The 26230-nt window shown below is 42.2% G+C and overlaps 2 protein-coding genes across 2 annotated transcripts in view; both read right to left on the bottom strand.

Moving 5' to 3' along the window:
- Nucleotides 1-32: 32 nt before the first annotated feature.
- Nucleotides 33-2797, bottom strand: LOC6638990. The gene is made up of 2 exons (XM_002062499.3): nt 2777-2797; nt 33-1625 (listed from the first exon to the last, which is right to left on the bottom strand). The coding sequence occupies exons 1-2, from the start codon at nt 2795-2797 to the stop codon at nt 204-206; spliced, it is 1443 nt and encodes a 480-aa protein (XP_002062535.2). The 3' UTR covers nt 33-203.
- Nucleotides 2798-3157: 360 nt separating this feature from the next.
- LOC6638991 (dynein axonemal heavy chain 3) overlaps nt 3158-26230 on the bottom strand; it is a 32878-nt gene continuing 9805 nt past the window's right edge. The window contains exons 20-53 of the mRNA XM_023180117.2: nt 24198-25088; nt 24030-24134; nt 23800-23970; nt 23380-23527; nt 23215-23313; nt 23015-23129; nt 21671-21839; nt 18972-19165; nt 17880-18082; nt 16659-16846; nt 16057-16227; nt 14725-15933; nt 14522-14665; nt 14260-14442; nt 13970-14175; nt 13598-13912; nt 13306-13537; nt 11455-11580; nt 10277-11355; nt 9899-10210; nt 9592-9739; nt 9079-9289; nt 8879-9013; nt 8619-8791; nt 7701-7868; nt 6721-7280; nt 6492-6666; nt 6242-6414; nt 5559-6041; nt 5312-5491; nt 5096-5255; nt 4586-4995; nt 3847-4057; nt 3158-3595 (exon numbers count right to left, since the gene is read on the bottom strand). Of these exons, the coding sequence (XP_023035885.1) occupies nt 3278-3595; nt 3847-4057; nt 4586-4995; nt 5096-5255; nt 5312-5491; nt 5559-6041; nt 6242-6414; nt 6492-6666; nt 6721-7280; nt 7701-7868; nt 8619-8791; nt 8879-9013; nt 9079-9289; nt 9592-9739; nt 9899-10210; nt 10277-11355; nt 11455-11580; nt 13306-13537; nt 13598-13912; nt 13970-14175; nt 14260-14442; nt 14522-14665; nt 14725-15933; nt 16057-16227; nt 16659-16846; nt 17880-18082; nt 18972-19165; nt 21671-21839; nt 23015-23129; nt 23215-23313; nt 23380-23527; nt 23800-23970; nt 24030-24134; nt 24198-25088 (9765 nt within the window). The 3' untranslated portion in view covers nt 3158-3277. The remainder of the gene's footprint in view (nt 3596-3846; nt 4058-4585; nt 4996-5095; nt 5256-5311; nt 5492-5558; nt 6042-6241; nt 6415-6491; nt 6667-6720; nt 7281-7700; nt 7869-8618; nt 8792-8878; nt 9014-9078; nt 9290-9591; nt 9740-9898; nt 10211-10276; nt 11356-11454; nt 11581-13305; nt 13538-13597; nt 13913-13969; nt 14176-14259; nt 14443-14521; nt 14666-14724; nt 15934-16056; nt 16228-16658; nt 16847-17879; nt 18083-18971; nt 19166-21670; nt 21840-23014; nt 23130-23214; nt 23314-23379; nt 23528-23799; nt 23971-24029; nt 24135-24197; nt 25089-26230) is intronic.

Below are 26230 nucleotides of genomic sequence, written 5' to 3'. Positions count from 1 at the left end.
AGATATGATGCAGTTGGGCAAGAGGAGGGAGGTTTGTTTTTTAACATTTTTCTTTTATTGTTTATTCGTTGTTTGTACTCGGAGTTATTCATAAACGTTTCAGATTGACTAATACATATTCTGACACTTCTCTTCTAGGCAACTGTTCATCTTCTCAGTAGGAATCTTGAATGCTGCGATAGGCGAGTGTTTGGCCAGAGACTTTAATGGCGGCGAAGCTTAAGACGACGGACGGTCTTGTAGCGGTAGCCATCATCAGCCAACACGGTCTGCTCAGCAGGCACATCGATGATTGGTGAAACGGCAGAGGCAGCCTCAACTGGAGGCAGGTATTCGGCAGAGGGCAACTCGCTAACATCACGACGACGACGGATCACACGACGGACAGTCTTGTAACGGTAACCATCATCAGCCAAAGGGGTCTCAACGGCAACCTCCTCGGAAGCAGCTTCAACTGGGGGCAGGTATTCGGCGGAGGGCAGCTCGTTAACATCACGACGACGACGGATCACACGACGGACAGTCTTGTAACGGTAACCATCATCAGCCAAAGGGGTCTCAACGGCAACCTCCTCGGAAGCAGCTTCAACTGGGGGCAGGTATTCGGCGGAGGGCAGCTCGTTAACATCACGACGACGACGGATCACACGACGGACAGTCTTGTAACGGTAACCATCATCAGCCAAAGGGGTCTCAACGGCAACCTCCTCGGAAGCAGCTTCAACTGGGGGCAGGTATTCGGCGGAGGGCAGCTCGTTAACATCACGACGACGACGGATCACACGACGGACAGTCTTGTAACGGTAACCATCATCAGCCAAAGGGGTCTCAACGGCAACCTCCTCGGAAGCAGCTTCAACTGGGGGCAGGTATTCGGCGGAGGGCAGCTCGTTAACATCACGACGACGACGGATCACACGACGGACAGTCTTGTAACGGTAACCATCATCAGCCAAAGGGGTCTCAACGGCAACCTCCTCGGAAGCAGCTTCAACTGGGGGCAGGTATTCGGCGGAGGGCAGCTCGTTAACATCACGACGACGACGGATCACACGACGGACAGTCTTGTAACGGTAGCCATCATCAGCCAAAGGGGTCTCAACGGCAACCTCCTCGGAAGCAGCTTCAACTGGGGGCAGGTATTCGGCAGATGGCAGCTCGTTAACATCACGACGACGACGGATCACACGACGGACAGTCTTGTAACGGTAACCATCATCAGCCAAAGGGGTCTCAACGGCAACCTCCTCGGAAGCAGCTTCAACTGGGGGCAGGTATTCGGCAGAGGGCAGCTCGTTAACATCACGACGACGACGGATCACACGACGGACAGTCTTGTAACGGTAACCATCATCAGCCAAAGGGGTCTCCACTGCAACCTCCTCGGAAGCAGCTTCAACTGGGGGCAGGTATTCGGCGGAGGGCAGCTCGCTTACATCACGACGATGGCGCAGCTTAAGACGACGCACGGTCTTGTATCGGTATCCATCATCAGCCAAAGGAGTCTCAACGGCAAATTCTTCGGAAGCAGCTTCCAAGTTGTTGTCCACTGGGGGAAGGTAATCCGTGGCAATAGAAGCGGCTGAAGCAGCTGCGATTACAGCAAAGGCAATAACAAAGAATTTCTGCAAAGGATTAGAGAATCAGTTAGTCCTGTGTTGTAAAATAATGTGGAGTGGAATAGGAGTCAACTAACTAACCATTTTTCTTAGTTGTTCCAAAGACTTGATAGATGTCTATGAGATTAATCCAAATTTGATTCTGTTTCAAAACCAGACCCACACTGACTATTTATACACAAAAAAGTTCTCGGGCAGCCAAGAGTTGGTGGAGTTGGCCATTCACTTTGACACGCTCGCCAAATAGAAAAAAAGTCGGAAACCGGTTAGCGATGACTACCGCATCGCATCGGCTGCTTCTTCATTGATGGGTCCAGCTTAGTGATTCAAATTGTCTAGTTGCCATTGTCCGAACAGAAATCAAATGTATCTCAAGCCTCAATTGAACTCTAAACATAAAAAAAATGATTAGCGCTGCCAAAAGACAAAACGAAAGTCAACAAAGCATCTTCATCATTATGACAATCATCATCATCTTCATCATTATCATTTAGATGGAACAATAGTCGAGGGCTCTTTGGCAGCTCGATTGGATCTTGGATCTTGAATCGAGTCTTCAATATCGAAGCTTGATTGTTGTGATTATTTGTATCAGTTTACGTTGAATACATTGAATTTAGATGATCAGATAAATATGGCTCTAGATTTTGTCTCAATTTTGGTAATTGCAAGCGGAAGTAGAGAGTCACCTCTTCTTATTCTTCGCATTCATATTTTTAGCCACTCTCAATCAATGCTTAAGGCCAAGAGATCGCGTTGAAAGTGTTGAAACCATCATAACCATCATCATCATTATCATCATCATCATCATCATGGTGATGGACAAGTCAACTTGTGTTGTAGCTTCAACCTCTTGAGAGTTGCTATTTTCGGTCACGCTCCATTAGGCCAGACTATTAATAGATGTCTGATTTAATAGATCGAAAATTTTGAATTGGAATCTTCGTCGAAATTTTAAGCTTGAGAAACAAAAAAAAAAAACAAAAACCAATCCAAAATTGATCGTGTGTTTTTGTGTTTGATCTAATTGAACAAAAGGCAAGCTATAAATCTCTTGGAAACAGATTAACAATCACCCAGAACAAGTGGCATCCCCCAGCACGTGGGCGATCAGACCATATAATTTTACAATATGGAATATAGAGTTGCGCTCTAACCTTGGGATATTGAACACTCATTTTCTTAAAAGTTAGAAACTTTCCTTAGTGAATTCGACCTGTAAGACATTTCCCAAAATAAAATTTATTTTATATTCCGGGTATTGTGGTAATTCCTTTTCTATAATTTTGTTTACCCACTGCAGAACCTTGTTTTTAATTTTTGTTCTTTACATATTTTTAAAGAGAGCACTTGAAATAAATATATTCAGCATATTTAATTTTTATTTGACAATCAGCATCATCAACCTGAGAAAATAGCAGCAACAGAAGTGAAAAAAATAAATAAAAGTCGCTGTTCGCTGAAACTTTTCATTTTAGCAGTAACAACAAATATGAAAAAACCTAAAATACAGAAAAAAGGAAAAAATTTAATCAAAATATATATATATACTTTTTTATATGGTTGCATATATGTACATTTTGTGTGATAGAATCAAAAGCCTAACCCCACCAACCCACCATACCCTGGAAGCATCCGATATGCCTCCAGGTCAATTTTTAATCATCCAGTTGGCAGAGACAGGCCGTGCCCCGATTAATCCAATGCATGGGTGTCTGAGAGCATTTCAGCTGCAGATACATGACAAAATTCGTAGAGTGGCCAGTGGTCGAGAGGACGCCTCGTCTTTCGCTGGTCTTGTATACAGGACAATCATAAATTTCAACAATTCCGCCACTGCGACGTGGAGCCTCGTTTGTCTGCTTGAACACAGGTCGCAGATATATAACTGGCAGGGTGTCAAACAGTATTTTTGAGTATGATTCGTCTATTTCCTTGGTTTTGCGATTCCACCTGGCTCCCTCAATGAAAATGCCCTGACAAAAGCAAATCAAAGACATAAAATAAATGAAACAATTTAAGATGATGAAAGAAATGGACATTGACGTCATTGCGTTCCCTCTTTTCTAGGGACTATCTTACTTGTATAAACTTTGTCTCATCGTTAATGTCTCTTTGTTCCTATTTGTCAATGTGTGTATGCATGTTTGATCAAAATGTATATTTTAATGTGTTTACTTGCATATGCCTAGCAATACATTTTTCAAGAGTAATGTCTTACACTCACCCTTATATAGGCACCTACTTCTGGGGTTTGACTGGTTTGGGTTTCAAACTTGGTGACTGCGAACTCAATAAAGATCATGTCAATTTGGAAACGATTCTTACGCGAATAGTTCTGCAAAACGCCCGTGATGAAAGACTGAGTGAAGTAAAAGCCAGAAATCCAGTAAACATTTGGTTCTCCGTGATCTATCCATTGCTGGAAAAAGGACAAACTGCAAAAGAGCAGAGGCGAATGGGATGAAAGGGGATACAAGAATGAGTCTTGCTTATTTTTCAATTTATTAATACATATTAAACATTCGCCAAACAACCATGCACAAAGCACTGGCACTGGCACTGGCAATGGCAATGGCAATGGCAATGGCAATGGCAAAGGCAAAGGCAATGGTTATGGCAACAGAAGCAGCAGACAAACAGCATGCTCCTTTGATGTCATTGGCAAACAAGATTTTTGTTTAGCTCTCTTCCGTTCATTCTGTCATGTCTGTGAATGGCAAAAGGGATGAAAGAGACCAGCAGATGGGGGCATGGATCATGGAGGATGAAGAATGCGGAGCACGGACCACTGGAGGAACACGAGAGCGAACTGGGAATGTGTGTATACCATATACATTTATTATATTTGCACAATTGCACCACCAGAGCACGAGAGAAACGGAGAACGATGGGACCCCAACAATACTTCTTGGTGAATAGGTTACTTTTATTTAATTTCCCCCTCCGAACTCTGAAAAACTCACCGTGCCAAAAAGTCACTCACATAGCTGCCCAGTGGTTTGAGCGAGGGATAGCTTTTTTTTAGCCAATCCGCCGGTAACTTGCCTATAACCATTGAGCCATGTGCACGCTCCAGTTCGGGTATCATGGCTATTTGGCCTACCACCGCCTTACTAACATTGACCAAACTTTTCTTGATATACGATAGCAGACGGTTGAAACGAATGAGCTCCTGCCTTAAAACCGTGTTCATAGAATTCGTATAGATGACGGGATATGCTTTGGACACCTCATTAATGTCAAACTCGTCGGGCAGACGACTCAATAGCTCTTTGCATATGGCAATGGCTGGATCCTCTTTGGCCCCACCTGCTGAGCTTGCCTTCACTGAGGCCATCAAATCTGTTTGTGTAAGCAGAACGCCACTAATAAGCTGCAAAGAGAAAAAAAAACCTCATACAGTTAGACATTCTAGGGAAGGTAATGCTGCTAATTGAAGGCAACATAGTAGAAACCAGTAAAAGAGTAGTTACCGCATTAGTCTCTTTCACATTTCTATTGATATCCGCATTTTCATGTAAACCATAAACCTCCGGGTGAGGACTCAATGGAAACGTTGATATATACTCAATGGAATTCAAGCGCGTTGGACTGAAGGGAACACAATAGTTTCCAGACTGAGAGAGGGCATAACTGCATGAAGAAGATTAGATTAGATCCATTTGGAGGTTGCTTTAGCCAACACTTACTTGTCCTCGTCTATGGTGTTTTGATTGTAGATCATGTTTAAGAGCGAGAGTATCAATCGACGGTCCTTATCATCCGTAACACGACCTCCATAGTTGCATTCGCCGGTCAGATACACATGTCCTCGGAAGGGTATAGTCTGGCTCTGTGTGATGAACATTTTCAGTTGCAATAGGGAAATTCTAAGCAGGGAGAGTTCAAGATTCTGTAAGTTGTAGTCTTCTTCTCGTTATTTATTTCCCAACATACTTTAGATCGGACTCGTTAAACTCGTATGGTATATTCCATCCTAGTGGACCAAATTCACGTCTCTCTTGGACGACAGCATGGAAGAAGACCAAGGCAAAGACTCCTCGCAGCCAACATTTGTTGGCCGAGTCGGAAAAAAGGAAAGCATTTGTAAAGAACTTATCCCTCATCAAGGGATCCGATGAGAACGAACGATGCATATTGGCGCGTAGTCCCTTGGGCGGTTCGTTGGTCATCTTAACTGAGTTCTGCAGGACTGAAACAGGAAAAACTGCACTGGGATAGGAGGTACACCACAAGCGATAGTCCGGATGGGCACCCTCGGTCAGAGTGGTATCATTACATATGCGCTCTAAGTCACCCATCCAGCTAAAGGCAACATGGCAATTTTGCAAGACAACCCATTGCCCATGACGAGCTGCTTCTACGATCATTTTCTCAGCACGGGGTCCCTGACCCTGACCCAGGGATATAGTTTTCAATCTGCAGAAAGAGTGAATCGACTGTGCATAAATTCCTTTTAAAGTTTGAGCCATTTAATGGCCTCCCTCCCACATTTGCACTCCCAGTCGCATCGACAGTGTGGCACATGTCGCGCTTAATCGAAAACAAGCTCCAGCCCACTCTGGCGGCGGTGGTGGTGGGGACACGGAAATATGAGCCACTCTTGTTAATTAACTTACTTGTCGTACATGTTGCGTTGTTTGGCAAACATGAAGAGGCTGGCCATGGGATCAGAGCCGGGTGATAGCAGAAATACCAGCGGAATTTTTGGCGAGCTATCCGCAAACGAGGCGCTCAAATCGAAGGGTGGTGGCTCAACAAACGACTTGTCCAAGTTGCGGGTAATGAAGGCCTGTGTTCATTCAAATAGATTAAGGGCTGTTTGGAAATGTAGTGTAGAGTACCTGTCTCTACCTCTCCCGCACTTACCCTCACAGCCGGAACAAGTTTATCCGGCCGCAGGCTCTTCAATATGATCAGATGTAACATTGCGTTGACCTCATTATAGGGAGCAGGTAGTGGAAGCTCGTCTGGATTGACGGAGTCGTAATAGTTTTTCCACGACGTCACATTCTCTTCAAATTTGATGTGAAAGTTTTTCAGGCTAAAACACAAAACTTTGCAGAATTCGCCACATATACTTCCTGTTTCGACTCACCCATCGAGATCTCCAGCTCTGAAAATAGCAGCCCAAGACTTTTCGGGAAGCCAGGCGCTAAAAGGATTCGGTGGTACACTCTTAAAACCAATTCCACCCGTCAAGAAGAACAATAGATCATCTCGATCTACTTTGTTCTGAGCCACTAGAATACCCAGACACATGACCAGCGATATAACCAACTTGTCTTTCTCAAATAGCGATCGACAAACATTCGTATAAATTGACTTGGTAAAGAAGTCATTGAGATTATTGAGACGCGTTGGTAAATTGTCCGATTTGGGTGCCTTCAATATGGCATTTACGAACAAATTGATGAACCAGGGTAATGAATACTGATACATGGGATCCACATTGGCCAACTCGCTGATGCAAAAGAACAATATAGCCGAATGCTTGGCCACTGGAATATATTGCTGGCGAGCCGAATCGATTTCAATTTCGGTGGCCACAGCGACTACCTGTTTCTCCTGAATGTCCTCCGATAATATCTTACTCGATGAGAGTATATTGATGGCATTTTCATCTTCTAGAACATTACCCTCTGAAGTGGATAGAACCTGGGCAAATAAAAAAGTAGTTATGAGAAACAAGTTATGTTTCCAGTTAATTGAATTGTCACAAAGAAATCATAAATTGTTTACTCGTCTCTAATTGAAACTCTCTCTCACTCTCTCTCACTCTCTCGCTACTTCTCTGCATAGCAAGCCATGTGGAAACAAGAAAGGTGCGACTCATAAATATATGTACATATATACATAAAGCATTCATATTTTAATTATTTTTAATTCAGATAACCCCCATTCTAGAATCAAGAAGTAATAAAAGATTACAAAGGAAAATTTAGAAAAGGGTTTGAAAAGTTCTATATACATAGATAATTTTGAGACGCACCTTTAGACAAAATGTGGAGACATATATGAAGATATAAAGTGTGGCAGAGTGAGGGAGGAGTCTGTGTTGCATAAGCTCCTACGTACCTCCAATATCTTCGATTCGATGGTGTACAATGCATCACGATTCCTTGCGGATTCAATAATCAATTGTTCCTTCTTCTCTTGCAAATCGGGACGCTCGTGTGCCACCACAATCGCCAGCAATTGTTCGCGTAATCCTTGTTCCGTTATCATGAAATTTAATACTGTTACCTAAACAGAGAATAGGAGGACACGAGGACAAGAGACGATGATGTAGACGGGGACAACAGAGGGAGTAGTAGTTAGAGCACGTAAAATAGAAAGAAAACTCAAAATAAACACACAATGTGCGACGAAAAAAAAACTAAAAGAAAAGAGAAAGTTGAAGGGGAAAAAGGAAAAAGAGAAAAAGCAAACTAAAGCAAAAAAAAAAAAAAAAGAAACAGAAAAAGGAAAGAACGAGTCAACGAGAAAATCTGTATAGATGGGCAAAAGGGAAAAAACTGCTGACAACAGTTGCAGCATAAAAATGCGGGGTAAAGGAGATCGAAGCGTAGCATTTGGGTTTCAGTGGAAGCGAAATGCTGGAAAATTTTATAAACACGACGACAACGACGACGGCGAGAAGGAGACAAACTAGCAGCATTGGCAATGGTTCGAATAGATGTCGTTGAGCGACTGCGGCTGCTGCTAGTTATGCAGCAGCCCAGCACGTACATCAAAGCCATGTCCTTGCTCTGGCTCTGGCTCGGGCTATGACTCCAGCTGCAGCTCATCCTCCTCTATCAGACTGTGGAAAATTTGCATATTTCCAGCATCCCAGCCAAAGCATTTTCCTCCAAAATATCAATTTAAGTTCGTCGTTTTATTACACAACTAACATCATCATTGGGTTTTGGGCTTGGGTTCGGGTTCGGGAATGGATTTAAGACTGGGTATAGGGGGAGTACACTCGAGGCAGCAACAGTTCCATCAACTTACCATAACCATCACTTCCGGTGGATAATGCGGATTGCGCAGACAGGTCGTTATGTAAAGACGAAAATCGGGATTGTATTCTATCATTTGGTCGCCACTTTTTATGAACAGCCCGCCCTTATGCTTGATGATATTCTTCTCTAATATAGGAGTCAAATTCGCATCAAGTTGTTCGCCTACCCAGAAAAGATAACGAAAAAAACATTTGATTAACAATTCTTATAGATAATCCCAAGCTCCCAGTAAGCCTTGTTATGACTCACCAACATTCTCAATCAAAACTGGCTGACCGTAGGATATAGCCAACTCCAGAACTTGCATATAGTTTGCATCACTTTGCTTAACCACTTTGAGATTATTGTTTTTCTCCATATTCTTGATCCATTTGTTGGCTTGAACTAAAAAGTTGTGTGCAGGGTCAGAGGGGTACCACAATACGGCAAACGAGAATCTTCTGTCTTACCCTGAGGATCGATGAGCAGCGAGTATCGGCTTGAGTTTGTTACAATGATGCCATTCTCTACGGAAAAGTTGTCAGCCGGCAAACCAGCCAGTGACCAGGCACGTATTGTCATAGGATGGCCTAAGGTGGTAGCTAATGTGAACGTCTCACTACAGGGTATACGCCGGCGTAAGCACAGAGCATTCCAGTCATCCAAAATGCTTACACGATACTAACAAAAAAAGATGAATAATTTTCTGCTAGATATTAACATGTAAAAATGTAACCGATAAATATATATACAGAAATATCACATCAGTTGCAAAAGATGAGGTAAGGGCACAAATTGAATGGGGCGTTACGCGGGGGAGCGTGGCGCAACAAAATAGAATTGAAAAATCAATGCAACGTGCTCATGCATATTAAAAACCTTTATGCCAACACAGCCATTAGCCAGCTCTAGCTTCCAGTTCCAAGCTCCTGTCAGTCTCCCCCCTCTGTATAGCATATGCAAATGCCGCAGTAAAAACTTACCTCGGTGGTAAAGAAGCCCAGGTAAGCGGTGCAGCCGCCAGCTAAAAGGACATCGCCCACAATGTTGCTGATGGATTCATGCAGATTTTTAGCTGCCTCTGACCAGCGGGTCTTTTCGCCACCCAGACCGCCCAAAAGTTTTTCAGCTCTGTCAAAGAAACCAAATGAAATTAGAAACATATGTAAAAAGCTGTGCAAGCGTTATGTAACTTCATTAATTGAACCAGATACCAAACCAGACGCTAGAAACTATGGACTAAAGTCCAGTCGATAGTTTTGTTTTCGTTATCCTCTGATTGACTGTTACCTGTTTAGTTTCTTTTCACAGTTGTCTATTTCATCTTCGAGGCGCTTCTTCTCCCTTGATTTTTCCGCAAAGAAATCATTCAGCTTCTGCAATTTATCTAGAATGACCTGCAGTTCGGCCCTTTTCGCATTCAGCTTTTCCATTTGCTGGCTCAGTTCCCCCTCTGCTTCGGCCAAAGCGGCCTTCTTGGGCATAACAATCCGAGCCACCTTATCGTAAACATCCATTGCGCGAACCCAGCGGCAAATGCCTTCACAAGCCATAGAGGCAGCTTTGATTTTCTCCGGTACGAAGTCGCGGTCGGCTATATATCTAAAAATCACAGAGAGAGAGACGCTCTTTTATAAGTCGTCCATAAGAGATATAATTGGAACATACTTTTCGCGAATTTTCTTGATAATAGGTGGAGGAATATTATCCTTATCAAAAGTCTTTAGTGACTCCAAAAACTTCATATCACTCAGCATGCGCATGGAGGGACCCCAGTAGTCCTCCACCATATGACCACTAGGATCAGGCTTGCGATCTGGCTTAAGGCCTTTCAAAACACAAACCGCCTCCATGGTCAATTTGACACCGTAAGGAGGATTTTTCATGGACTTGACGACAAAGATGTCTGCAGGTTTCAGAGTGTTCAATGCCTCTAGGGCAGCTTCCATGGCAGGAATGGCCTCTGCCAGATCCGTTTCACAGTCATCTTTAATAGCCTGAGCTGCAGCTGCCGCTTCATTGGCCGCCGCTTCATCGGCACCCACCACTTCCTTCTTTTTTTCGGCCTCGGCCGTTTCGCGCTCAATGTTGACCATAATGCGATCTGTTTCCTCAGATAAAACCTTCAACTTGGGCTGCAAGTCATAAAGGTTTGCCTGCATTTCACCCACCTGACCGGCGGCAAAATCTAGCTTCTCCAAGCCGGTTGTATATCGATCCCTCAGTCTTGTAATTTCTTCTAGCTTACGTGTGTAAAACGAGCGAAAAGCCTTCAACAGTTCCAAGTAGGCCGAAGGGGTGACATAGTTACGACGACTCAATTCTAAATAGCATTTTTCACTGGCTTCTACCACAGATTTGTGGAAATACATTACACAGTACACCAAATCCTGCTCAAGTTTGGTTAATTCCCGATCAACTTCACCCTGAGTAGCACGACTAGCTTCTGCATCTTGAGCCTGACCAGATTCATCCGATGCTCTCGTCTCCTTTTGATCCGTATCATCGAGTGGTCGATCCAAATGCATTGAACTTACAAAGTATGTGCCCACTCGATCCAAAGCCTCATCGGGCCATGGCATATACCAATCTATCGTACAGCAATTTATCAAAGAAGGATACACACGGATGCGCTCTTTAAATGAGTCCCCAATGGGAGAAAAGGCCAAAGCCACATGAAGTTGTTCCCGAATTCTATCTATATAATAGGCATACACTTCACTGGGCAAAGTGTCCAGTACTTTACCCTAAAAGAGACGAAAAAATATGAAGTTGAAGTTTCTTTAAATTCATTTATCTAGGACTGGAATGAGGGAACTAGCACGAGAAGGGTGGGGGGTGCTCACCAGTTGCTTGGCCACATTTGCCATATTCTCCATAATAGCTGCCTTGTCCTCCAGTTGATAGAGATTTGGCAAATCACCAGTATTAAGAATACCATTGATGTCCTCCACATAACCTTCATCCGTTGCCTGAAAATGCAAATCGAAAACGAAATCGATAAGGATAAGTCTACCGAGGGCATTTTTGTTTGTTAGTTAGAGTTTGGTCTACGTTAAAATTGGGCTTGGGTATAAGACACGAGGGAGGAGATGGCAATGGAAGTGGATACTTTCGGGATAGACATTTCTATGCGTTGCCAATGTTTCTGATTACCCTAAACTGACTTAAACTACTCCCAGTTAGTTACATGCATTTTGCATTCCCTTTAAGTGGCATTTTTGGGCTTTCGTTTCCTATTCGAAATATTGCATTAATTTCATCCTACAACTGCAGTTGCAACTGCTGTAGATAAGGTTGGAGGAGAAGCAAGTGGGTATGAAGATGGCTACTTCTCCACATTGTGTCCTTTGTGGGGCATTTTAGAGTAATTGTTAATTAATATCTGCAAGATTTGTTTGCCCTAAAACGAGACAAAGTTTGTTTTGCATTGCATTGCCAAAAAGAGATGAGAGTGATTGGATGAAAAGAAGATGGGGGGTAGACATCATCATCATCTGAATTTGCATCATTTATTGATTGGTATTGAATTTACTTAGAATGTTATGAAGGTTATTTTGTTTCCACCCATTGAAGCACATCATAATTTTCTGCTCTGTACAATGAGGATACCGCCCTACCTTGGAAGTTTGTTTATTTTCTTAATCCAAATCTAGATTTATACAGAGGTAAAACAAACTTCTGTGTTCTGTCCAAAAAGAAACAAGATATGAGGAAATTTGCTAAGGGAGGAACGGAATCATTCTCTGATCAAGAGAAGGGCTGCTTTGGCGTTCGCTGGATTTCGATCTGCTAATATTAATCGGTTGTTCTTCTTCACTGCTGTCTCTCTGCATTCGGCATGTGTTTGTTATTAGCCTTCGAGCGGAGCTTTTGTCTGTCTATTTTTGGTCATGGCCCAAACCGTTCGCCAACCTACAAATACACACTACATAAATCTTAACAAAAGGGCTAAGAGGCAGGGTCGGCATCTGATAGCTTACGGATATACATATAAGTATGAGTATAGTGAATGGTTTCAAAATTTAAGCAACACCTACATAATGTATATTGTTTGTCATACATATCGATTGACTTTCGGTCAATGCTAATTTATTATTGACCGAAATTCAATTTTGGCCTACCCTAGGACAGATGAAGCAAAGAGGTGGAGGCATTATTTGCTCTTGATTTGCCATAATTTTAGCTTCTACTCGACATAGTACATGCCTATGCAAATTAATAGTAATAATCAAGTTAGTTGAACAATTAACCTAATTATAAATGTAAATTTCTATATAAGCCAAGTGCAACATCATCTCATCCGAATTCAATTGTTAACCAAAAACAGGGAGAGTGAAACAAAGAGATTCTATTCTGACCACGCGCCATACAAGACACACACACACACACACACACATATATATGCCTGGTTAGTGGGTATATCTAGTTTTCAAATATTTAAATTAACTTTGATTTAATTTAAATTTACATAGGAAAAGATCAACGATTTGGCGATTTATGAGTTTGTTGTACTCCACCACCAAATCGCAGGTTTACAACATTATTAAAAAGCCATTTGTTAATGTTAATCATCTGTTGCTTAGCATAACAAGACCCCCACTATTTGGCTCTACTTACCGCAAAACTACTTCTAATCAACTCTCGTAATCTTTGGCTTATTTTCCCTCCCTTCCCTTGTTGACGTGAGTTCTTACCTGAGCATCGGAGAATAGAAACACTGTGTGATTCAAATTAAAGCTAGCACTCATTAAAATCTTCTTCAAGTCGTCCCGCCAATCGGCGATGGAATAACTCTTCGAAACTTGAACACTCATCAAACGACAATCGGCTATATAGGCAGCCAAACGGCAGGAACTACGTCGACCGGATCCTCCCATTCCCACCATAAGAATGTTTCCGCGTGGCATTTGCAGGACACGCGATACCCTGGAACAATATCCAAACATTAAAAGTTTTCCCATTAATTTTCTTCATTATTGTACTCACCTGCTGACATGCTCTATGGCGAATCTGAACATGACCAGATCCATGGGAGTGCTGGAGAACGAATTGTATTCCCTTAGGTAGTATCTCATCAGTTTTTCCAATTTCTCATAGTTTTCGCCCTCGTCGTAAAACTTGGGTTCGGCATCGGGTTCCATGTAATTGCCATAAAACAGATTTCTTAAGTTATCGTCACTTAGCTTCTCGCCTGGCTCGATGCGTTCCGCAAAAGCCTGCTCCAATGGAAATCTGAGACAGTTTTTACAGGCATCTATGGCCATGATAAGCAAACGGTCGCGATCTACTTGGTCCACCAGTCTAAAAGAAATAGCAGTTAACAACATCATCTAAGCATTTCCCATTGCTCTTATATACCGGTCATAAAATACGCGATATGTTTCGTGGGCCCACAGGCGACCCAGCTTTTCGGGATCTGGCATACGCTTGGCTGGCACCATGACAATGCCCTGAAACACGCGTGTGATATCCCGCAATGAAAAGGTATAATGCGACTTTGCCGGAGTGGGGAGGAAGGTGCGAATGGCCTCCCTATACACACTGACCATTGCCTCGGCTAAGCCCTGAACGGGCAGAAAAAGGATAGATAAAAAAGTTATTAAATCCCCTTGGCAATTCGCCAAAGACGGTGGAGTATAGATACATACGCGTGCCAGGAGCGACACCTTCTCGGGGTATCCCTTGGCAAAATGCCAATCGCCAATCGCTGTGAATATTCGAGTAATGGTTGAATCCTCAAATGAGTCAACAGCTACCACAAACATGTGACGATAGAGACGCGGAAATATAAAATTACTGCCACCCAACTGACCCATTGCACACATCAGAGTCTGTAAGTAAAATAAAATAGAGTAAAGACATGACACTCCAGTCAAAAGAATACGGCAACCATTTGCCTTCTTCTCTTACCATATCAACAAGTTCGATTTTTGTGGTATCCACCAGATCCGACCAATAGCCATGATCCAACCAAGTGCGTAATAACTCCAGAGGCGGCTGTGAACCATAAGTATCCTTAGAGGGCATAGCGACATCATCGCAAAACACAGTGCACTGAGGGAATGGGGACATTTTTTAAATAATTCTCCATACGTTTGCGGCATTTCTCTCACCTTTTTGCCTAGGGCCGGACCGTAGACACCTTTTCTCCTTCTATCCAACTTGCTCATAATCATGTCTTGGACCATTTGCGCTGAAGTTCTGGCCGAAAAGTTAATAATATTTGTTAGATTGGCAAACTTGGGCATAGCCAAGAGATTGCTGGTTATAATGGCACTTTTACCGGTGCCTGTCGGTCCTATGACCAGCATGCCATACGATTTGGAAATGCAAAACTCTTGCCAATACGATATATAGCCCGTTTCCTTGGTGGGCACAATCAGCTCACTAATTTGAGCCTGATCCGGAAAGTCAGTTATAGATGCCGATGGATCATCGCTAGACTTTTGCCATGTCCACCAGTTCTCAGCCTCGTCAAATCGATAGTCCATGAATATAAGTTTTTCCGGAAACATTTGTCCCCGATTCAATGAGAAGTACTTCGGCTTGGGATAATCCTCGTTGGAACCGTAGAGCACCTTGCGCAGCAGAGTGTCAAAGGTTCTTTGACCATTACCAGTAAGGGCCGAACAATAGGCCCAGGCATAGCAGAAGAGAAACATCTGTTGAAACCAAGTCTGATTATAATTCTTGTGCTTCTCGAGAAAATGCAGAAAAAATCTGGAGAACATCTGGTACTGATACAAAGGAGACAATTCTAACATTTGCTTGCACTGGGGCAGAAAGTGCAAGGCAGCCGGTATCAGCCAGTCGACCATATCTTCGAACAAGGTCATATAGATATCATTGAGTCCCACACTGCTTGTCAGAACGTTAATAAAACTCTTGTGAAAAGTCCGCCAGCCGAGCTGTGATGGTTCCATATAGATCATTCCACAACGGGAGACAGTGGCCGGCGAGGCTTGCTCCAAATCGGCGGGTTCAAACATCATGTTCATTAATTTGGTCATTTGCATAATCTCTCCGGACATCAGGCAGAGCTTTTTGTTATCATCCAGCACCGTGTTCAAATTTTCAATCCACACTGCGTCCACAGGGCCATCAAACATAACCCATGCTCGTTCCCACCGGGGACCCTGCACCTGTTCCCGAAAGGTTTTTGCCAGAACACCGTCGGACCATTCATGCGATACCGGGTCAAAACGACCGTAGAGCTGGCCCATGGTTATTGCTTTCGGATTGATAATGCGAAAATTGACAGGAAACTCCTTAAGGGTTGCCTCCTCATCCGATGCCACATTCCGCAGAGTTTGCGCCAGCACCTGGCAACCAGAATCATTCGATTAATTCCACACCATTTAATTGGCTGACCAATTAATAAAAAATGTTTTATATATTCAGAACCCTTCTCTTGCTCTCTCTCTCCCTCTTTCTGTTTGTTTTACCTGATAGGCCGTAGTCTTGCCGCCCATTGACCCGCCGACTATCATCAGACCATGGCGTACCAACAGCATCTCATAAATTTGCAGAATTTTCTCCAAATACCATGGCGTTGCTTGAAGATTCTTCTCCTCCAGATTAATCCGCAGCCACTTGACGATGTCGTCGCGTTGCGGCTAAAGGTAAATGATAAAACATTTGAGAATTATGAAATGCAAATAAATAAAAAAAAAAAGCAACAATAACCTAGAAATGTTTTAACCTGATGGAACTATAAATCAACGATTTGCACCGAAATTATATTTCAAACGGAGTTAATAAATAATTGTATCCAAAGACTTAAAAAAAATGCATCGAGTATTACGTTTAGTTCAAGGTATTTTTGTGTTCGACCCGTTTAAGTAAGTCGTTAATCTGTTCCGCCGCTCAACACACACACACACACACACACACACACAACTTGTTTTCTACTTTATTTATTAACCAAGGCACACTAGGAAATGGAGAAGGAGTCAACCCATTCCAAGCGTTTCGCGTGTTGTTAATCGTTTTAATTTGCTGCAGGCATCGTCTCTTGCACCCCATTACCTGGAAAATTTATGCTTACCATGGGCAGCTCGACGCCGGGAAAGAGATCCATGTAGATGCCGATAAAGAGCGAAATATCCTGCTCCAGGAATTTTGGCAAATTGACATCAACAATGGCACGCAAAACAATCTCAGGCTCTGGCAGGTCAGTGTAGAGACGTCGTAGCGATGCGGAGGCCAGCAGGACGGACTTGACGGCGCGCATACCTGTCAAACAACCAGGAGATGGAGGAGGATGATATGGATGATGAGATAGATGGGATAAGGGGAGGATGGAGAAGCATTAGCCTGGCATTTTGGCGGATCGAAGGCATAACTCAGGCAGCTACTAGAAGATGGTGGTGGTTGGGTGGGTGGTGAGCTGGTTCTGGCCACAGCTTTATTATAACCCCGTGGAAATTCTAAAGTTTTGCAACGTTGCTGGACAGGAAAAACTAAATGTACAAATAGTTTTTATTATTACTTGTTGTTAAAACACACATATACACACATACCCACATATATGTATGTACATACATTGTTGTTGTTATTGTGTATTCGAATGTGTGTGTATGGCATTTTGTCTCTCACACACGCCACACAAAAGCGCAGCAAACTTGCAAGAAAGTTTTTCAATTTAAACTCAAAATAAGATACTGATCAAATGTACTTTGCACATAAACTTACACACAGCTGCCTTGCCCACACCCCTTTCTTTACTCTGGCCAAACCACCCAGTCCTCGTTTTAAGCTGGACAGACATAGACACAAAAACACACACACAGAGAGAGATACGGACACACAGACATGTTGTAATGTCATATGACATGTTACGTCGTAAAAGCGAGCAATATCTTTTGCCTTCTTTCTAAAAGAAAAGGAAGCAGCAACAGCAACGTGAAAAACACGCAGCACGCAGGACACACAGACAGGACAACAGGACAGTGGTCGGACCAAGGATATGGGATAACCAACAACACCAAAACGCAAAGTTGTGGGCCCCAAAAAGAAAGTTGAAATAGCAAAGAAAACACGTGCCTGTCCTCAACTACTTTTGGAGCCTTATTAGCCAAGCTGTGTAATGTATAAAAAAACATATTGATATATACCCTGGGGAGGATCAATTTTAAATATGATTGCAATCTACATATTGATACATCTATTAGCTTGAGGTCAGAGATATGTATAGACTACAGTGACTTTCCAGGTTTAAAACAAACGAAATCAACATATTTATTATTTGGCTAATTGAAGTACTTACCGTAATCGTAGTGCGATTGCGATGACAACTGTTCCGAGCACAATTTGTAGGCCTGAACAATTTTCTGAGATAAATTACGTGCCATATCGAAGCCGTTGGAATAGAGCGTAATCTCGCCAATCATGGCATAGTCTGGCACCATCATGGCCACTGTGCGGAACAGAACCTTCAGATTATCGGGTAGCTCTGTACGGCCGGCATATCTGCAAAATAGTTAGAGGCAAGTGCTAATGGGCATAAATACTCCAGACTAACAGCTAAAGAAAAAACAACACACAAAAAATTGATGCACCGAAATCGGGCAATAACGCATATGAGTGACGGTCCTTAAGAATGTCTGTTTGTGTGACAAATTGGAAGGCAACAACAACAAAACAAAACAAAGAAACGAACGAAAAAAAACACGAAACACTAAAAAATACAAATGAAAAAATTGCAGAAAAAAACGTAAATGCCTGCCAGGGAAAATGACTTCTAGCCGGACCGAATCGAAATTAAGAGCTAGCAGGATGCAGGCAGTCAGAAAGAGTGAGGGAGAGGGAGGCTCCAGCCAGAGCTGACCATAGCTGTGGAGATCGGGGCTAATATGCATGTTTGTCGCAGCTGTTTCACATGCATACCAAAGCAATAAATATCCCTTTTCGGGGTGGACCCCAGCAACTTGGTTCGAGAGCGAAAAATCTCCAATAACGCAATAACTACCAATATCGTGGGCCCCCAAACGCAATGCGAACGCCTTTCCCTTTGCTGGCTAATAGTCCTGTCCACGTCCTTGTCGCTGCTGTCCATGACAGCGATGTGAATGTCGTAGATTCTGCTACCATTTACCAGTTACCAGTTACCAGCATCAGCTCCAGCTTCAGCACATGTGTTCTTTCTGGGTTTGTCGTCGTCATCGTCGTCGTCGTCGTAGTCGTAGGCCGTATTGGCTTACAAAGTAACTAAATGCATTTTCAAATGCGAACAAAAACGAAAATATCGAAAGAAAAATTGTGGGCAAAAAAAAGAAAAGAAAAACCGAAAACAAAAAAAATGAGAAAAAGAGGTGGGGAAAATACGTTGCGTGAAACCGCAGCTGCTGCCGATGCTCACCCAGGATTCATGGTTATGAATATGGAACAAGTTGGATCCAGTTTAAGCATTGTATCCTCGAAAAAGAATTTCACAACCCTCCGTCCAATGGCTCGCTGTATGGTTAGAATCTGTTGCGCGACCACCGACAAAACTTCCAGCTCAATGCGATTGAACTCATCGAAGCAGGCCCAGGCGCCCGATTGGGCCAGACCCTGCAAACAGAAAAAAGTGAAAAAAGCCAAGTAAACGGTGAGATATACTATGTACATATAAGGGGTGAGGGTGAGGTAAGGTGGTGGATGGGGTCAGGTGAGGTGAAGATGAGGTAAAGGTATGGGGCAGTACAAAAAAAAGTGAGGTGAGGGTTGGGGGGTGTGTAACTGAAAATGGCAAAAGTAGAAAAAGCAAACAGCAGCATAAACATTATTTTCAGTTACCCTCCCCCCGTCTCCGCCTCGACCGTCCAGAGCAGTTTCTTTTTGGTCTCGTTCTGGCTCTCTGTTTTCTGTGTTTTTGCTTTAGGCGGCAAAAAGGGCCCAAGGATGAGGAAGCAGAGTACGGATGGTGAGATGGAGGTGTATGTTGTTCAGAATTGGGGTTAGGGAGCCCCCCCTTTGATATGCTTTCCCTTTGCATGTTGCAATAAATATGCTGTTTTATCCAACAACAAGAGCCACACACAAATGGCAGCATGCAACATGTCCATATGTTTTTCCTTTTGCTGGATGGAAGGTTTGCGCTGGGGTGGGCTAAGAAAGTGGGCAATGGTCAGAATGGAGGACATCATATGAAAGATATTTACTATTCTCTTTCTGCTGTCGACTGTTTAAGAAAATATTCGAAATGTTTTACTATTCTATCTAATTACTCGACTAATAAAAGTTCTAGAGTTCAATGTATATTACTATATTGGATATGCTAAGTCTATTTAATTAGCAATAAATGAAGTATCTAATCCTATAATACATGAAGGTGTTGAAAGGCTGTTCAGCAAGCTGCTGTTGCGCGTTCACACGATGATGGGGCTGTGTCTCATGTCCGGCACTTCTATTGTGGTAAAACATCTTTACTCAGGACTTCAATGACAAACAGACAGGGAAACAAAGAAAAGCCAAAAAGGACAACAGAATCGACTTTTCTCTTTCTCTTTATCTCCAATTCCATCTCAATATATCATTCTTTTTTTTTGTCTTTCTGCCAGATAGCCTTCGTTTGTCGTATGACAAACTTTTCGACTATATTGAATTTAATTTATTTACAAGAATTTTCGTCCAAACATAAATCGAATTCTGCAGCATATTGCAAATAGTTTGTCAATTGCAAAAATTTCAGTTTTGTTTCATTTTATTGTTTGGGCTCGAAAGAACAACAGCAGCAACAGCAGAAGTAACAAAATTTATGACTTCCTAGAGATTATTAGTAGAAGTAGAAGCAGAGCACTTCGATGCGAAGCCACTTGGTGACAAGCCACAAACTACTTTCTAAAAAAAACTAGGCAACAAATTAAGCAATAAAAAAATAAACAAATGTATTTTCAACTCGAACTCAAAGTGGCAGCGTTGCGGTGGTGTGGGGAGGTGGTGAGGTGCTGGCTAGCAAAGTCGCATAAAATAAATTCATTAAATTTAATCGAACGCAGAGAAATTTATGGGTTCTGGCAAAAAGCCGTTTACTTTGCTTTGATTCTAAATTGATCTCCAACGAAGCAAATTAACAAGAACTAAGCAGAGGCTGACTCTCCCATAATGCTGATGATGGGCTTAAAACTACGGAGGGCAAATCGAAAACTTATCATCCTACGATTATAACTTGAAACGGCTTTAATAACTCTGTTCACCTCTCCACTGACTTACTAAGGCGGCAACAAAAGACGGAAAAAGTGGAAACACTTTTCTTACTTTATTCCAATATATAAAATTGTCTCATCTATTTTTCAATCTAACAATAAAAAAAAAAAAAGAAACGAACTTTGTTAACTTAGCTAACCCAATATCATACCAAATAAGAATTAAATACAAGCTGCTTTTTTCAACTAAAATTTCAAATCGTGCGACTTTGCAAAATGTCTAGAGCTACCCACGTACTCTGTGTGTAGGTATATTATGCAATTTGCCAGAAGAATTAAGCGATTAAGGGACATAAATTTTACAACTACATAGAAAATTTTCAGCACCCACTTAAGACGTGCGTGCGAGATGTGAGTTGTGAGTTGTGAGATGTCTGCTAAGGCGGTTAATGACCTGTAAATAAAAATTTACATAAACCCAAAAGTGGGTTGCCAAGAAGTAGAAGCCCAAACCATGTCCAATCTGCTAGTAGTAGTAGCCTGTGCCTATTACTTTCACAAACTGACTAATTAGTAAACAAGAAGCAGCAGCAACAACCAGAGTAGAGAGCAGCAAAACAAATGCGATTACCCAGAGAACTGCATAAATTTCAATAAAAACATACAAGTTCTCATCTAAATTAGGGGAATGGCGGCTCCACTGTGTCTGACATGGAAAAAACGCAGCGTGTGGCAAATTAACTGCCAGTCGCCAATTGCCAATTCACATGCGTGCGACTCTCTCCCCCTCCTTCCACCCCCCTCTTTCACACACACACACACATCTCGTGTTCTTAGTCTGATTAATGTTGTTGACCAGCTTGTTTTTTTTTTGGCTCATCAATTAGTAGACTCGCTCGGGTAGACTGTTCGTCGCTCAACGCTGACTCACCTTGAAGAACTTGCCCAATGCCTTGTAGTCCAGGCCATCGGAACAATTGAATACAACGCATTTCTTGGCGACAGCTTTGGCCAAATCTTTGCAGGTTTCCGTTTTGCCAGTGCCAGCAGGTCCTTCTGGTGCACCGCCCAGACATAATTTCAAAGCACCCATCAAAGTCCTAGAAAAATAGGAATTAGAATGAGTAAATGAGAGGCTTAGTCTTTGGTCCATTGCTGGGGGTAAGTTGGTGCTTTTAATATCTATTTTGCATTTTTTTCCATTTCACACGGGCAACAGCAGCAGCAGCAGCAGCAGCTTAAAAATTGTCATTTATGGCTAGCCAAACAGTTCAGAGTATTAAAAATGAGCTAAACCTAGTGCCTTACTGAATACCTAGTATCCTCATGAAATTTCATCGGTCACTTTCAAATTAATTTTTGGTGCTTAAGTAAAGTCACATATATATCCATCCAAATTTTCTTTTTATTGAGAAACAAAAGAACCAGAATTATATCGGAATAAAGGGAATGGCCTCAATAGGTCCCTAATAAGGGATACTCGTATGTGCGATCCTCGTATTGAATACTTTGATATCATGTCTTTTTTTTCTCGTTTTGTATTTTGTTGCTTGTTTTGCAAGTTCATATTTTTATCATATTGGCAGCAATGGATGGCTGCTGTATGCCGTTACCCTACCCCCCTGCACAACTTTCCTTTGCTCGCTCTCTTGTATATATATTTTTTTAGCTTTTCCGGCATAACCAAACAAAATATCTATACACACTCGTTTTTTAACTATGCATGTGTTCCTTTCACTCCTCCCCTCTCTCGCTTTCTGTGTGTGTGTGTGTGTGTGTGTGTGTGTGTGTGAAAAACTGTCCAACATTGATTTATTTGTTTAATATAAAAGTTTTATCGGAAACCCCATTAAAATGTCCTTTCTGCCAGCTTGCCAACCGATGAGGATGGCCGTGTCCTGCCTGCTGCTACAGTTCTTTATGTTGTTGTTGTTGTTGTTGATGTTGGTGGTGGTGTTGGTGTTTGTGTTTTGTCGTAGGCAGCTTAAACATCAAAAAGGTTTTGCAGCTCTCCTCATTTTTATTTTGTTTGGTTGTTGTTGTTTTTGTTTTTTTTTTGCGTATTTTGTGTGTGTATTGGAAAAAATGAAAATAAATTTAAAATGCAGTGAAATAAAATAAATATTTTTCCAATAAACGGTTGCCTATCCACTGACTTTGCCCGATAGATGGATGGGACAAGGGAAGCAGAATGATATTTAAGAGAGAAGGGAAATGGTAGCAAACACCAGCTGCTTTGGTCTATGGTTTTGTCAATTAATATTTTTGTACCCACCGATAGCAGCGATCTGTTAGAGGAGTAACCACCAGACGGGGCAAATTGCCCAAGTACTCCATGCCATATTTCACATCTGTGACCACCATGCTAACACAGACCCAATCGTCGTTTTCTACAGAACGGATGTAGATACAGAGATGGAGAAAGAGAGTAAATAATTAAATGGATGATTAAACTACGCAAAAATTGCAACTTACTTTCATCGGTTTTCCAATAGTAACGCAACTGAGAGATCCAATCGAAGTCTTGAATATTGGCCACATCCATATCCGTAAGATATTTTACCACATCGCGAGCTTTAAAAAGAAAATGGTGTTAGAAACGGTAGGAAATACAAAATCTTCCTTCTCTTTTCCTCTCACCGTGCACATCCAGAACAATCAAGGCCTCCACGGCAATGCGTACGCCAGCCTGCAAATCTGTTCGTACCAACTGGACCAGATCACCAATTTGGCCATTGGACTTGTCCAAATAAGCTGGCAGCGTTCTTTGCTCAATAGCCTCCTCCACCTAGACGAAAGAGGAAGCGATTGCAAACACACAGTACAGCCAAAAAAAGAGAAGCGCAAATAAAGGGCAAAATATGAATTTCAATTTCACGCGCACACTGAAAAACTTAAAACCGTAAAAGGGAATGAAGAAGGGAAGAAGTTCAAAGAGACAAGACGATGGACTACTACTAGTAATCATACTGTGAGATACATCTCGGACTGGTCTTGCTTTGAGCTTAACTGACAGCTGAACAAGTGAAGTAGCTCTTCTTTGGATTTGCTCTAACTCACCTCATAGGTCCAGGCCATGCAGGATATGCCTTGCACCACTTGACCCGGCCATGCTGTTACCCACGCAATCCGCTCAACTAGAGCATAATCTTCCCATGCCTCACGCATCTGCTCTTTCACACTCTCCAGCATAACCATTTCCACTTCCTTTAACCAAATTTCAACTAGACCCTGTGGAAAATGCGATTCGAAAATTAATAGGCACTCAATTCGAAAGGGTTTCCTCTCACATTAGCTGCCTGCGGATTAATGCGGCGCACAAGGGCCACTCTTTCTTCCTCGTCGCTAATCATTTCGGTGATTTCCATATTGTCATCAAATGTTAAAGTGCCAATCTGCAGAAAGGGAGGAACTGGTCATTTTTAGTGCTAAACTTGATCAGTTGGTTATTAGCTTACACCCTCAAAGCACTTTCTTAAATGCGGTTGCACTCTGAGAGGATCCTTGGTCTCGGACAAAATCTCCAGCAATTCGTCGTTAGACAGGAAAAAGAATCGAGCAAAGAATAAACGTTTTTGCTCTAGGTATGTGTTTAGGCCTTTTTGGACTGTCTCCAGATCTTCAATTGCCTTGGTAAAGATATCCAGCATATCGGGATATTCAGTGGCAGCCATCACATGGCGATCCTTTAGAGTGTGCTTCATAATCCTTCGCCAAGTCTTATCGACAGCCTTGAAATTGCGACCCTCCAATGGCATTTGTCTCATAATATCCTCGGAACTAAATATGGGCTCCAAGTACATCCAAGTGATCTGCACTTGGGTCCAAGCATCAATTATATTCTGTATTAGCAGCAGCCGCGATTCCCAATCATCCGCCTTGCTTCCCAGGGCCACAATAAAGGGGGATCGCTTCATCGCCTGCGTTCTCATTATGTGATCGTCCAGCAGAGTTTGTATATCATCCAAAGCTGCCAGAATATGGGTATCTGAATCACGATATTGAAGCACCTCAAACATCACATCCTTCCAATCGGCCTGCATGTTCTTAAGGCCTACATTCAAGTCATATTCCTTGCCAGCAGCATTGGCTATCTCCTCCAATTGCGGCAAAATACTCATTATGTCCGCATCGATCATATCCTTGAGTGTGGGATACAGCTTCGGATTGATTTTCCTACCCAAATGCTTAGATATCTGATCCCAATGACGCTTCTCCAGCCCGTGACGACAAATTGAGTCCAGCACTGGCAGATAAACGCGAAATTTCTCGATTTTCATTCGCATTTGTTCCGCAGCCCGCTTTGCAACAGGATTGTAAGCCAATTGCCGGGATAGTTTATACATAATCTGCACGAATCGAAAAAAAATACCAAAAGTTACGTTAATCCTTCTTCTAAACAAGTAGCTTTTACCATGTGTTGGAAAAGTCTATAATTATGACCCAATATTGTGATTGTTTTGGACTAATTAAATGTTAGTTTAGAATTCATTTTTGCAGGTATATTGCAGATATAGCAAAATAAAAAGGGACACAGTGGGTTAGTGAGAAATACTATGGCCAAGAACTGTAAGAGTATATAAACTTTGGCATTGCCGAAGTTAGCTTCTTTCATATATTTTTTAATATGTATCGTCTCCTCCACTTTGCCGCTTCAGCTGTGCCGAAAAATTGAATTCAACTAGCTTTTACTCTTTGAGCTTTTGGGCTGTCCATTTTTCAATACTACTAAGCCCCTAACCGGTCGCAGGTCCAGTTCCCCGTTCCCCTTTCCTTACTACTTGGTGAGCTCTCGCTTTCCTTACAACCTGACTGGTACGTACTTCTGCCGCCAAATATGTTGGGCATTTTTTGTTGCATAGTTTTCGGCTGCCTGTAACGTTTTTTCTGCCATTTTATACACTTGCAGAAGGTATTAGAGAAGGAGAAGTTTCCGACCTCATAAAGTACATATATATATTCTTGATCACCATGTGAAGCTGAGTCGGATATCATGTTCGTCCGTCTGTCAGTCTGGGTGAGAGTAAGTATGAAATTTATCATACAAAAGAGATAGTTTTGCATGTAAAGCATCAAATCCATAATAAGATCGGATAAACAAAACTCACTATTCATCGGCCCTGCTTGAACGCTGCCAACAGCCTAATACGCATTGCTCGAAATCAACAGAACGGACACATATACAGATGTAACGCTTCATACGCTTTGTACACATACATACAATAGGTTTGCCAAGATTGGGAAGGGCTGATATTGCGAAATTGAAACGGATAGAGTGAGACATTGAAGGCTATGGAACTTTAAAAAATACTATTGTCAAAAACTGCAAGTGTATATAAACTTCGGCATAGCCGATGTTAGCTTTTTTGATATTTCTTTTTTAATTTTTTTTTTTCCTTTTCGGGTTTTTTTTTTTGTGTCTGACTCTGTTGCTCTATGGCCCGAGGTGGCTTGAGGTTTTTAGTTGCATTTTAGCTGCTACATTGGCTTA

The sequence above is a fragment of the Drosophila willistoni genome (assembly GCF_018902025.1).
Source record: "Drosophila willistoni isolate 14030-0811.24 chromosome XR unlocalized genomic scaffold, UCI_dwil_1.1 Seg144, whole genome shotgun sequence".
NCBI classification, from domain to species: domain Eukaryota; kingdom Metazoa; phylum Arthropoda; class Insecta; order Diptera; family Drosophilidae; genus Drosophila; species Drosophila willistoni.
The sequence above is the reverse complement of the archived record's forward strand: the minus strand, read 5'-3'. Positions and strand labels throughout refer to the sequence as shown.

Excerpts from the sequence above, each read along its gene's own strand:
- LOC6638990 (XM_002062499.3), bottom strand. The coding sequence starts at position 2,797 with ATGAGTGTTCAATATCCCAAG. Across the intron at positions 1,626-2,776 it reads TGAGTGTTCAATATCCCAAG|AAATTCTTTGTTATTGCCTT; the intron begins GTTAGAGCGCAA and ends AATCCTTTGCAG.